General features: G+C 39.4%; 1 protein-coding gene across 1 annotated transcript in view; it reads left to right on the top strand.

The window, feature by feature from the left end:
• The window catches only part of LOC131232441 (uncharacterized), a 32,328-nt gene extending 22,328 nt beyond the window's left edge, over nucleotides 1-10,000 (top strand). The window contains exons 2-4 of the mRNA XM_058228666.1: nucleotides 347-505; nucleotides 3,115-3,196; nucleotides 9,657-10,000. Of these exons, the coding sequence (XP_058084649.1) occupies nucleotides 347-505; nucleotides 3,115-3,196; nucleotides 9,657-9,808 (393 nt within the window). The 3' untranslated portion in view covers nucleotides 9,809-10,000. The remainder of the gene's footprint in view (nucleotides 1-346; nucleotides 506-3,114; nucleotides 3,197-9,656) is intronic.
• The last annotated feature ends 4,807 nt before the right edge of the window (nucleotides 10,001-14,807 follow it).

Here is a 14,807-nt window from a genome sequence, read left to right as displayed (position 1 = left end):
GTTCAAACGTGTATATCCAGCTGTTATGGTTGTAATGTAACCATTTTAGAATACCATGCTTGGATATGTCACACATGGCACAAATTGACACAAGTGCTTGCATGTAGGTGTCCTTGGGGGATTAGCCGACCCCTATATTCCCAATGGGACTAACCAGACAAGGGAGGCATTGTGGTTTGTTACCATGCATGAGCCATTTGTCTTGCAAATGAAAGCTTGTAAGTTCATTTTCCAAGCAGGGATCACAGTGTCCTGCCTTATTTTAATATATTATTTATCATATTTGAGGATTTATTTTAATTGTCATGCTTTTTGCTTATAAATTGTATCTTTCTTGAGATTTCAGAAAATTGATCCTAACGTCCCAGCGCAACTACTTGAGTATGACAAGCGCTTTGAGCAGTACGGAAGTGATTTTACATTCTATGACTATAACCACCCAGAAGAGTTGCCACCAGCATTGAGGCATGCTTATCAAGTTGTTGTTGCAGATCCTCCTTACCTGGTAAGAGTGCATACCAATGTTTGATAAGAAAAGAAAGAAATGCACACCCACCGAATAACACCCACCCAAGTCACACACACACACGCACACACTGACGTCAGTGAAGATTTAGTCTTTTATCCCACGTGTCATGTAGCTGGGAGATAGACATGATTGTCAGAGTAGGACATGGATGGGTGTCCAACATGGGGACCTTGTAAATCGCTACTGTTCCCACATGTGTGCATGTGTGAGTGTGTTCATATATAATGATAGTAAAAATGTAATATTATATTAATTTTCCTTGAAATATTCATAAGGTACAGATAAGTGTATATCGTCATCATCATCATAGCCTTGTCCCAGCTATTTTGGGAGAAATTGTACGTGCATAACAAAATATACACGAAGAACTATATGAAGTGCATAAATACTGCTAGATTAAGGTAGAAGATGAAGATTGTTCCTGATAGAAGAGTCGGGATGTGCCCAACACAGGTGTTGGACATGACGATTATTTGAAATGGAGTGTCCTTGTTACATAACTCACATGGAAAAGAAATTATGGGACGAAGAGTACATCCATCTAAATCTTGTTCTCTGCTAGTCTATTCAGGGGACTATCACTCCTTACTCCTTGCAGCATTTCCCAGTATTGTTCTCCTCAGTACATCCTCTATTCTAAGTGCTGTTCTCATCTAGTCTATTCATGAGACTATCTGTCCTTGCAGTCTTCTTCTCTTTGGAGCATTCCCATCTTTCGTGCATCTCTACATTTGTTCTTATCAGACTTCTCAAAATAATAATAATAGTAATAACAATAATAAAAATAAAAGAGTTGTTTATCATGTGAGGGGATAAATCATTAAAAGTGTAAGTATATAAAAGAATGAAGAGTCCCTAAATTCTCTGAAGGAACTCCAGAACCATGTTTCTGTCTCCTGAGGAGCACATCCATCTACGTGGCATCATCATCATTATCATCATTTGGATGAATGATATTCATCCATCTACATGTTAATTCTACTTTAGTTGGTTCTTGTTTGTCTTCTCTCTGCGGAACACATCAATTCACGTGTTCCTCAATTCTCTGAAGGCTATCAACTGAAGAACTATATCTGTCTTGTCTCTATGGTACATTTCCATCTACAATTTCTCCATTAATCAGTTCACGCATCTTCTGACTTCCTGATAAGCCAGAGCATGTTTCTGTCTTGTCTCTAAGCAGCACATTCATCTACATGTTCTTCTCTTTTAGTCAGGCCCCATGTCTCCCAGGTTTCTGATCAATCAGAAAATCCAAACCTAGCTCTAAAAACTCTCCCTTTTCTTCTAATTGAAGTGCTTACTCCCTTTTCTTCTAATTGAGTGCTTACTGCCCCATCTATGATCATCTTATCCTTTCTCCCAGCAATTTGGGTTTGGCTTTTAAATGGTAGATTAGCAAAAGTTCTACTATCTGTTTCCCACCAAATATCAACCTTCCTCTTTTACCTACGCCCTTGGAACTGGCCATGGCAGAGGCTCACATAGACACCACTCTCACGCCAACACATCTCATCCAGTATTGATTCCCATCTCCTCTGTTACATGCTTGCCCAGAGGCACATTGAGCAAAGTAGGGTCTTCTTGGGGCAGTTTCCAGGCAAACTGCTAAGCATGAAGAAGATAGAAAATGAAACATGTTATCATTTTTGATGCATTACTAGATAGGTCAGTCAGAGGGTAACTATTCAAATGTCAGGCGTAACCAGAAAAAAGTGGCATAAAAGGACTTGAGTCACTTGATCCTCTTCTGGATAGGTGAGACACCACACTAACGAGCCAGTCAGAGGGTAACTACTCGAATGTCAAGCATAACCAGAAAAAGTGGCATAAAAGGACTTGACCCTCTTCTGGTATGGAGAAAGGTGAGACACCGTACCAGTGAGCCAACTGAAAGAATGCATGAGAGTTCATTCACATTAAATACCCCTGCTACTAAACCAGCCCAAACGTGAGAATGGATTGAGAGTGTGGAGTTTGTGGCGTACTTTTGCAAGAGCTAAAGGTAACCGTTCTTCCAATGCAAAAATTCATATGAAGCTACTAAAAATTGAAATTGAAATTTTGGTTACAATAAAGATAAATAAAAAGAGCATGAAAGAGTTCTTCAGGCATAAAGACTGATGATCTCACAGTCGTGTTTGGATCTTGTCTCACCCCCATCCATACCAGATAGGCCAAATAAAGGTGTGTCTGGTTGCCCTGCCAAATCACATTTGGCTGGAATTCTGGGCCAACAACATAGGTTTGTTGTTTGGGGTGGGTTGTGAAACGAACCTGAATTAAGTGGGCTTTTGTTTTCCTGCTTTTACCACCGCAAATCACGAGTGGGATATGTATGGGAAGATCCTGACAATTTCTCTGTTCAATTTGGTGCTAGCCTATGGCCATGGAAATTGGGAACTTCCAAGCGCGCAGCCTAAATGAAGTGGGTTAGCAGAGATGAAATGGATACAATTTTTTTAGATGTGGTTTATAGTTTATGCTTGTAGTCCTATTTGTTTCTGATAACCTTCATTTCATCAAACTTCAGTCATTACTTTTACACGTGGTTGATGATTTTACGCTTCCTAATTTGGTGGCAGAGTAAGGAATGCTTGGAAAGGGTTGCTCAAACAATAGCTTTCCTCAGGCGACCGGGAGACTCCTACTTGCTTTTACTCACAGGTACACCTTTGAATGGTTCTCCATTCTGTTAGTATTTAGTCTAGTATGAACTGGTATCCCACTTTTGCTACATTGATGCATCATCTTTTTTTTTTTGTTCGTAATCTGCCACTTCTCCAATTTTATATGTTAGCATGGTGTTAGATTCATATGGACGTATGTGATTTAGAGACGTGCCACCATCAAAGATTGATCTCAGAAAACCTAACATGATGGCATATCCATCAGTTAAACGTTATATTGAAAGATATTTGTTCATTAACATCTAGACAGTATATCTAGATAAGTAAGAATATGTATAATAGTGGGAATGGATGGTTAGTTACACCCACCCAAAATATCTTTTCAATGACTGAGTTGTTTTTTTTTTTTTTTTTTGGGTGCTTGTATTGACCTCAGAAATTCACCAAGATGAAATGAGCCATATATTGGTCAAAAGATACCAATTTTGTCTAAATCACATGTTTCTAGATCTGTAGGTACGTCACGTGTTTCTAGGATCCTGGCCATTAATCGAGTGAGCCACACATGTATTTTACATATGGACTGATAAACTTTCTTTTGACGGCTTCTTTTCATTATAAAAATTTCATTCTTTCTGATCACAGGATCAACACTATTTTCGGTCCCTGGCAAGTTTACAGTGGACCCTGCCTGATTTAATGGCCCTGATCTCTTACATGTGTGCAGTACATATTATCTCAAGCACATTTTCGTGCACCCACAAAAATGCACTTGTGCCTACTATTTAGTTCGAAGGGCTTCTTTCTCCAATTTGATAGAGGGGAATTCTCAATGTCGTACATTATGCATGTAGAAGCCGAGCTCTGTGCGCCCATCTTGTTTATCTTGTAATGACTCCATCTATCTGATTTGTCTTGCACATATTTCACCATACAAACCAAAATTCAGCCCAATCCAAACTTCAAGTGAGCCAAACTAAGGGAAACAATGCAAAATCCACTGCCTTCTTAAAACCCGAGCTCTGTGGGGTACTCTGCGGTAAGCTTGTAAAATCCACTCTGTCCATCAGGTTTGCCTTCAAATATTGACCTTACAAACCAAAATTCATCTCAATCCAAAATTCAAGTGAGCCACACAAAGGGGAATAAGGTAAAATCCGCTTTGTTCTCTCAAAACTCAATCTCTGTGGACCCACAGTCTTGAGCAATCCACTCCATCCATTAGGCCTCCCTCCTCATATTCACCGCTCGAGCCAAAACTCAGCCCAATCCAAATCCAAGTAAGCCACACTAAAGGAGGACAATGTAAAATCCATCGTCCTTTCAAATCACTTTGATTTTTATTATTGCGTGTTCCTAACATGTTTACTGAGAGGTACTTTTGAATAGCAATTCTCAACAAACAATTCCAGAGAATTGTTTATTGGGAATCAATTGTGCCCTTGCTAGAAGCAACGCCAAACAGGCTGCAAAAAAGAAGATAAAATGTTTCTTTTTTTCCTCAAATATACTATACATTTTGGGTGTTGGGTATGTGTCTGACAACAAAAAATTTTAGCATGAGTGATGCAGTGCAGGTGGGCCTGACCTATATAGAGGGCTGAGATCAATTAGGTCGGACGACACTGTGGGCCATACATGTGTCCAGCGCTTGTCTGGTTTGAAGTTAAAAATTGATGGAATCCTAAGGGTGTTTTGGACATTTTCTTGTGGGTGGATGGTAGGTAGGTAGGGGTGTCTGGTTAGAACCTTGGGCAATTAATCACAAGATTAGTTATGAAATTTGTCGGAGTTTGTTATAAGGTTGTTGAGTAGTTGCAGGGCTTAGTATAAATACTTGTTCTGAAGATTGTGAAAGGACTTTTCATAGAATTTGAAAGAAATGACTTTTCATAGACTTTGAAAGAAATGACTTTTCATAGACTTTGAAAGAAATTTCATTTCTTGGAGCAAGAGGCTTGAGAGCCCTTCTTTCTGAGTTAGATTGTAATTTGCAAGAGGCTTTTTCCCCCTGAATTGCCTTCTCCTCGTATTCTTTTGTATCAAAGCTTGAGTTTCATTGTAATTTACAATCCAAATATTTACGAGTCTATTTTTTTCATAAAAATTTCATAGTGCTGAATTGAATCGAATTGCAAATCATAACACACACACGCATTCATGCACCCCCACCTTGCACGCCATTCAAGCCAAATATGGTGGGTCCCACCATGATGTGTTGTTGAAATTCCAACCCTCGGATTTGTTACATCATGTTAGGGCTAGGGCCCAAATTCAAGCTAATCCATGATTCATGCTCCAAATGGTTAGAGTGGATTCACGTGTGTAGCACGGTGAGGCATGAATGGTTAGAGTGGATTCACGTGTAACACACACACTCCAACGGAGTCCAACCCTCAGATGTGTTACACCATGTTAGGGCTAGGGCCCAAATTCAGGCTAATCCATGATTCAGGCTCTAAATGGTTAGAGTGGATTCACGTGTGTAGCATGTGCGCGCGCACACAGAGAGAGAGAGAGAAATCTGCCCACCAGAGTTTTGGATCTGGCAAAAAAAGTTAGCCTTGGGGGTTTCATGTGCCCACATCACGTATCAAAAGTTTTCACGAAGTTCCCATGACAACTGATTACTTGGAGAGCATTTGTGTATACTTCCAACTTTAAGTCAATGCAACATCTAAACCTTCCAATAAGTTGGCCCCATCATGTGGATCACATACTGCTAAAATCAGCCCCATCTACTCATTAGGTGAGCCATATCATAGAAAACAATGTCTAGCCATTGCTAAATAGCAAGATACAGGTGTGGTACACTCAATAAGTAGATGTGGCTGATTTTTGCATAAAGCAATCCTCATGGTGGGCCCAACCTATTGGATGGATTGGATATCGCACATGGAAGGTTGAAAGTTAACTGTTGGATGGACCGTAAATTGTGGCCCAACCGGTTGGACTTGAGATCCCGTGTGTGTAGGGTTTTGCTAACATTTCCACGTTCATGAGGACATTAACAATGTCTCCAAACCTTTTAAATGGCACACGGTGACCTATTGTTGATAGGAACCATTCATTCATTTAAGCTGATCGGATGATCCTAACTCTTTGAATGGGGCCAATTTGTTACAATTGTCTGTTGTTTACGAGCCATAAATCACATGGTTAGAATCATCAAATCAAAGTGTTACTTTAGAATCATAAGAAGTAGAAAGTGGGATCTATCTACTAGATGTTTTAAGATGATTGAACCTATTTTGTTTCTCTAGACAATCTTGATTGTCCAGTTTCATGCGATCGGAAGCTTAGGCTAACCCGATTGGCATTATTTTTCCACCATGGCTTGCTCCTAGTTCTAGGAATGAATGAATGGTTCAGATCGACAATAGGTCACCCCGTGTGCCGTACGTGAGCAAAACCCATATATATACACATTATTTATGTATGCATGTATTTATGTACTTGAGTGGTAACACAGAGACACACGCATAGACATAACATTTGTATTTGAGTGGTAACACTTTTTTATGTATGCATGTATGTATTTGAGTGATAACACTTTTATATGTATGCATGTATGTATTTGAGTGGTAGTACACATACCTATAACTTGCATATGTATTTGAGTGGTAACACGCACATGCACACACATGCACAACATATATATGTGAGTGCTAATGCAAATTTATTAGCACCAAGCAAAAGTATAGATGGCAGAGAAGGGAAAATAGGATTGGTGAGAGATCCTTTAAAGAGTTCCCTCGTCTCCCTCGACTCCCCCACCCCCACAAAATTACATAACCACTCCCCTATCACCTAAAAGTTTGATTGTTGCATTCTTTCAATATAAACCGCACGACAACCAGTAGGGGAAGACATCAAAGGGTTATCTTTCTTTTGCCCTTTGACTCCCAGTTCCAAGTGTGGAACAAGTGACTGGTTGAGCCTGGCATGACCACACTTGATATTGAAAAGGGTCGAAAACTTTTTCTGAATCAATGTAACTAACTCACAATGGATGAATAGGGCGATTTACTGACTCCTCATTCTTCAGAATACATAATACAACCATTTCTTATTATCATTTTCCACTAACCAGCCAAAATGGCGACCCTTGGGGGACTTGGCAATTGCCATATGGTGGCTGAAAGCTCCATTCTTCCCCACAACACAACCCCACAGGAAGCAAGAGCCAGATTTTTTTTTCTTTTCACACACACACACACACACACATACCCACCCACACACATACACATCTCACCCACACACACGCACGCACTCACACCCACCTACCCCATGTTGGAATTTTGGATATGTACATCCGTAATTATGGAATTTCAAATTAAAAAAATTGTAAAAGAAAATTGAAACAGAAAATAAAAACTAGAATAAGAGAATCAAGAGGGACTTATTGAATTGAAGGCGTGACGAAAGTCACTCGGTTTGAAGTTGATTTGCCCTCCTTTGGACACTGTCTGTAGTGCAACAGGAACACCGGACAATCAACCTCCAGGATACTTTCGAATGTTGTTTTGACACATTGACGCACTTGATGTATGAAGACCCGAACCAAAAATTGTGTGATTAACCCGAAGACAAAACCAAATGAACAAAAAAGACAGAGTTTGCTGCAGAAATTCTGAGTGCAAAAGAGAACCGAATGAATTGATTGTGAAATTCGGAACCAGAGAAGTCCCTTATATAGACTTCAAAGGTTGCCTTGAATGGGTGTCTAAGCACCCCTATCACTAGAAATTGTTGTTGGGTTTTTCAAAGAAGACATTTATTGGGTTTTTAGCTATGTTAAAAAATTCAAAACAAATGACCGTTCTAGTCAATCATTGTAAAAAGAAAACTGGAATTTCAAAAAGGCAACAAAAATGTTTAGGCTTTGGCAAGTATACTTGTGTTTGCACATGCACCACAGCACACCACACCAAACCGCACTGTGCCACGGGCCGGCCCGACGTGCATGTGTGGTTCATGGCATAGGTTGGGGCTGTTGGCATAGCCCCCTCCCCTCTTGAAAGGGGCCTAAGCCTTATCCAAATTTCTCCTTTTATAAACTCAAAGTTTTCCACTTGCCTATCCGATGTGGGACTAAACCCACATCACTACAAGACAAAAGCCTTTGTTGCCTTTTAAAATAGTTTTGGAGGGAATTTTCAAACCATTTAAAATGATTATTTATTTATTTTGCAACACCAAAAATACAACCCCCCATACAGTCCTGCGCACTCGCACCACAAGGGATGCTCAAACCTGTGACCTCGTGTTGAAAGTCTAGAGAGTCTACCATTGAGGCACGACAACAGGTGCTGGCAAGAGCCAGACTTGACCATATAATCCCTTGAGGGCTCAAACTTTCATCACCATTTATCATTGAGAGGACCAACATTATTGATGAGAACTGGCAACAAGGCAAAATCCTCAATCACATCATTAGCTTTTTACATTGTTTTTTTAAATTTTTAATAAAATAAAAAATTATGAAAACATTGAAATACTTAGAGAAAAAGGGCCCAATCTATTGATTCACACTTAGTGATTGCAATATCGATAGTATTGCAATATCGAAGTATTGATTGATACCATTGATATTGCACAGTGCCGGTACAAAACTGAGTTGTAGTTGGGAAGCTTCCCAATATTGGTCAATATATTGCGATATATGTATCAGTGATATATCGATACATTGCAATATTCTAAAAATATCGTTGTCATAAGTTTCTGATATCGTTAACACATCACACATATCGATATGTATCAATGATATTGCACTTGCGTCGGTTTCCTTCCAAATAATTTGGGAAATTCACCAAAAATTCACAAAAAACCTATTTTCTCTGAAAACTTTTGCTAGGGATTTGTGTTTTATTATTTGCATTGTATGATATATTGTGTTTTAGGATGTAATTGGACCGCTTTTGTCAGACAGTGCATGGTTTAGGCCCCTATAAAAAGAAAACCTATTATGTATAATCGTTTTTTTAAAATTATTATTATTATTATTTTGAATCCTAAAAGAGTGTGAATGTGTCGTTTAACATCTGCTGAAGTTTCATTAAAAACTTCCTTGTTCCCAATGTTTCCCATATGTTTTCTTGAACAACGATGCATTCCCTAGTGTCTACTATATTATCAATGATATAGATACATGATACATGTAACCATAACAATACTCTGAGCACTGATATTAGGTGGGACCTTGTTACATGTGAGCTGTGTCAAACTGAGCCTCTGCCATCGCTGGCTCCGAGGGCCTGGTAAAAGAGGAATGATGATGCCTGGTGGTCAGCTGATTGTAATACTTTTGGCTGTCTGCCATAATAGCCAACACCAAATTTCTAGGAGAAAAGTCTAATGATCCTTGATGGGATTTAAATCAAACAGTAGGATTCGTATTGCAATTCAGATGATTTTACAATGTTTATTTGGATAGTTTAATCGAAATCTGTTATGAATTAATGCCTTTAAACTGGTTTATCTATCATTTTATATAGGGGAGGTGCAGAAACAGTTAGCTGCGGAGCTGCTGAACTTGTATCCATGCGGTTTTAGGCCTCGGCACTCTAGCAAGCTCGGAAATGAATTTAGGCTTTTTTCAAACTATGATCCACAAGACAGATTAGGTGGTTGGGAACAGGCTGAATAGGTCAGATTGTATCAATGATGAATTACATGAAGAATTGCACGAAGAGGGTTTTGATGTTTTGCCGTTGCAGATTGTTTTGAGCTGCTTGGTGCCTTTGGCTATGAGGATCCCCAGGTTTTGAAATTTTTTCTTTTGAGGGAAGAAACTGATTAAGTGCTTACTAATATATTCTTCTGCTCTTTCATTTTTCAATCCACAATTCAATAACAAGGAAGCATTTGGGTGTCCTGCCAATCATAATTCATAAAATCCCAAAACTTGACTTAATGTTCAGCCAGGATGGGTTGACTTGAAGAATACTTTGTTTGTTTGTTTTTTTTTTTTTTTTGCAAGGTGCGTGATGCCTAGGCAGGCGTGCCCTCGGGCGCAACTTGCGTTCAAAGACTCGATGAAGAATACTTTGTTAGAAGTAAATTTGAAAAATCAATTAAAAAAAATAATAATAAAAATACAATAATATCTAGAATTTCACTGGAAGCCACTTTTAGTATTCTAAAGGCATTAATGAGCGTCTTTTAGTCTTTCAAATGTATTAATGTAATACATAGGAAAATTTTAACTCATTTTTATTTTCTTATAACCTTTAGTCTTCCTAGGGTATTAATTACATAGGAAAGTGTTTAGTCTCTTTAGATATTCTAGATCATTTATGATCTTATACTTCCCAAGTATGTAGAAATCCCTAGCATGCCATTTAGTAGTTAGGTGTAAGTGAAGTACTTCCCTAGGGACCTAGGCATGTCCTTAAACTGCTAGCTGGGGGACTTTGTGAAGTACTTCCCTATTTAATCTTAAATGGCTTGCTAAATGCACGGTCAAGGCAAAGGAAATCTTGTTGGGCACGCAATTTAGTGGTTTGGTGTAAGTGAAGCTTTAACCTCCCATCGCCTTAACCTCAGGATGGGGCGGTTTCAGAAGACAGTCTCTATTTTCGGCAAACCTGAGGTTAGCCATCGGAGGTAACGAAGGTGGAAAAACCAACTGCTCACCCACCCCCCAGTAGAAATCCTCTTCATAAGTCCATAAACAAGCTAATGGTCCATGAGGTGCAACTAAGCTCAAAAGCTAGCAAAGCCATGTACTACCATTTTCCAAGTGCTTGAACACGGAAGAAGATGATGCTAGACTTCACACGCTGGAAAAAGTTACCTGATGAGGGTGGTGGTGGGGGCCCACAGAAGAAGGTTCAAAAGGAAGAGGGAACTAGAGGTTAATGCAAATAGAGTCCGCAGTTGGTTTTGGTCCTGCATAACACCACTCTGCACACCGTGTATGGGTCTCATCGTGCACTTTGAGTCAAATCCACTCTATCATTCTCGTCAGAATTTTGTGGAAGGCCATCATCCGAATAATGGGACACATCTGCCGATCAGGTGGACCACAATGAAGTAGTTGGTAATGAACGGCCACCATTGCGATTTTTTTAATCGTTGTGGACACATCTGAAGTTAATGTTTTTATTATTTTATTATTTTTTAAGAAATGGTGGGCCATGAACAATATCAACGGATTGGATCTGCCTTCCGATGGACCCCATCTTCACGAGTTACAACGTCATGCATTGGTCCCCTGGGAAACTTCTCATGCAATGAAGTTTTGCGTACTGAGTAAAGTCCATGGGGCCACCAAATTGTTACGGCGCTTTTGGTAAAAAGCATCTACAGGCTAAAATAAAATTCAAAGCGGTGCTAATTGTTTTTACCAAATGTTAGGCCATTTTGGTAAAAATCCTCAAAATTATCATGCAGTGGGTTGCACTGTCAATTCCAGCCACCGAAATTCCCCAGGATTGGAAGATCCTACCCATGGAAACTTTGACCATTTTCCGTTGAAAGTTGAGCATTGTAGTGTCTTCTTAGCTGTCTCTTCTCTGGCCACTAATTGAAGGGTTAAGATCTTCCTGTATGGAATCTTTAGTGCATGAACCACCGTACATATTCTCGAAGGGTACGGTCTACTACGAAAACAAGGAAGTTCACCAAAAGAAGAGAAAGGATTACGTACCACATCTTTCCTGCCAATATGCGACTTGTATAGGACGTATTTACCATGCAAATGGTTGGCCCCAAGAGATCACAATCAGGAAGGTCAGCTGATTCATGTGGGCCACACCTATATATTTAGTCAGACCACTGCGTGTCCATTGATTCCAATGGTGTGGCCCACCTGATAAGCAAACATTCCTGATTTTGGTTCCAGTTGATCTTTATGGTTGCACTTACCATTTGCATGGTAGGGATGTCCTTCACAAATGGCATGTTGGCGGGAAAGATAGTGCTGGCGACAGTTTATCCAATTTCCAACGGTATGTGATAAATTCTCCAAAAAAAAATAAAAAATTATGTAAATCCTGGTGGGCTGGTATGAATTAGCATGAAGTAGAACTAACGGGTTTGGAACCCTTTTTTCCGAGAAGTGATACCCTGCAGGTGCCAGACACGGATTTCCTGCGCAAGGATGCTGGGTGGGGTCCACAGAGATGTTTGTGAGAAATCCACCCCGTCCATCCGTTTTACGGGCTCATTTTAGACGTGAGACCAAAAATGAGGTGTTTTCAACACTCAAATGGGCCACAAAAGAGGAAACAGTAGGCATTCTGTGAACACCATTGCAGCATTCTTATGGCCATAAAAGTTTTGTATCAGGCTATCCTTTTGGCGTTTTCACTTCATCCCATTGGTAATGACCTTCTAAACGGTTTGGATAACATATAAACATCAAGGTGGAGCCCAAGAAGGTTTCAACGGTAAGAATTTCTTTCCCCAAATTTCCCTCTCATGTGACCCACTTGAGTTTTATATCCACCTTATTTTTGGTCACACGTACTAAAATGAGCCAGTAAAACGGATGGACGGAATGGATTTCTCACAAACATTGCAGTGGGCCCCACCGAGCATCCTTGCGCCTTTCACAGGAAATCCGTGCTACTTGTTGTACAGGCCTGAAGGAAGAATTAAATAATTATTTCTAGGAGAAAGAAGATGGAGGCTTGAGAGAGAGAGAGAGAGAGAGAGAGGAGACACTCTATGGTCAAAGTCCAATAACTCACACATGCCTAGCCCATTTAATAAAAAAAATGTAAGATTATCAACACTCTTCTCTCAAGCTCATCCTGCTACTGATGAATAAACCTTGAGAATGAGGTCATAGTGAAAATATCTACCGAGCTTTAGAGGGTATATGCTTAGTGATAATTTATTTGCATGTAATCATTTCTCAAATAAAATGACAATTTACTTCTATATGCTTTGTTTTTTCATGCAAGATTTGATTATTGGCTATGAGAGTCTTGCTGGATTATTACATTAAATAATCATCAGTCCACCTCTGAATAATTGAAGTTCTTGGAGAAGATATTTGACCCATAAAAGTTTGTAGACCGTATGACCCATAGCCCTGTATTCTGGATCAAGCTACTGTAATCTATTTCTCATTCTTTTAGATTACGTAGTTTTCTCCAACAAACGTAGAATATGCAGATGTAGAGTTCTCGTCCGTGATTGAACTAGCCTAATTTGCATCAATGTAGGATCAACCTGGAGGTGTCCATGAGATTTGTAAACAAGTTCTTATTTTAGAGCTCTTTTTAAATGATGAAAGATACATAAAATAATACCCCATTGTTACACCCTCAGTCCATGCCTAAACATGCCCACTACTGCAACTCTAAAGGAGATATCTGGTCAAGTAAGAGTCAGGTAGATAAGCTAACCAACCTTCTATAACTCTCAGGATTTTAAAATAATTAACCTTGATTATCGAACAATTTACTCATTGGGTCCATTGGGGTATCACATGGCTTACACCGTGTTAACCCAGTTTCTTCCAATGGGTTTAGGCATATTTCCTTTAAGACAAGTTAATCCTTGGGCTGATCAACTACTTCAATCCTTAGGAATTATCTTAGAGATCTAAGATCTTTGGTGTAAAATTGCTCAGGAATGTGACTTTTGGCTTCCAATATGCCTTTATCGAATAATGATTAAGTCATCTATATAGACTATTAAGGCCATTATTCCTTTATAGCTCGGCTTCACAAATACAGGGTAATCCACTTGGCATCTAAGGAGGCAAAAGTTTACCAAAACTTGACTAATATTTTTCAAACCATGCCTTGGGAGACTGCTTAAGTCCGTAAATGGCCTTTCGGAGTTTGCATACTTCCCCACTCCCCCCTATGCAACAAACTTAAGAGGTTACTCCATGTAGACTTCCTTAATCAGTTTGTCCTTGAAGAAGCATTCACGACATCCAACTAATATAATAGCCATGACCTATCAACTACTACAAAGATCACAAACTATACAAAATTTAGTTTGGGAATATGAGAAAATATCTCCTCATAATCTAGCCTCGCGGCTTAGATATGCCCTCTTTTTACAAGCCTCACTTTTAAGCATTCAATTGATTCATCAGGTTGGTGTTTGATGGTGTATACCCAATGATAACTAGTGTGTGCTTTCTAGGAGGCAGAGAGACTAGTGTCCATGTCCCAATACAATGCATTGCTGCAATCTCTTCTTCTATTGCTCTTCATCACCTAGGATGAGCCAACACACTATTGTTTGAAGTAGGGACCACCTCCTGTGAAATGGTCAAAGCATAGGTATTAGAGGTAGGGCTAGACGATGATAAGAAACAAAATCAGATATAAGATGAGGCGTAAGAACATTTGGTTTTTTGGAGACCAATAGGTAGGTTAAAATTTGGGGGGTGACTGTGTTGATGCAGGAACCTCATTTGAGGGTGATGGTGGAGAACATGAATTGGATGTTCTGTGACTGTCACCATATGATGCTAGAGCAAGAGTAGAGACAAAGAGGACTAATGGTCTAGGAACCTCAAGATGATTCTCAGGCACCAACTCCCTCTCACTAGAATAGGTAAGAAATAAGAAGTGTCTTCAAAAAAAGTTACATCAACACTAGTCTAAAGTTGATTAATCATTAGCTCAAAGCACTAATAAAGTTTTTTGTATGTGTGAGTAGATAATGAAAAC

The sequence above is a fragment of the Magnolia sinica genome, chromosome 18, assembly GCF_029962835.1.
Source record: "Magnolia sinica isolate HGM2019 chromosome 18, MsV1, whole genome shotgun sequence".
NCBI classification, from domain to species: domain Eukaryota; kingdom Viridiplantae; phylum Streptophyta; class Magnoliopsida; order Magnoliales; family Magnoliaceae; genus Magnolia; species Magnolia sinica.
The sequence above is the reverse complement of the archived record's forward strand: the minus strand, read 5'-3'. Positions and strand labels throughout refer to the sequence as shown.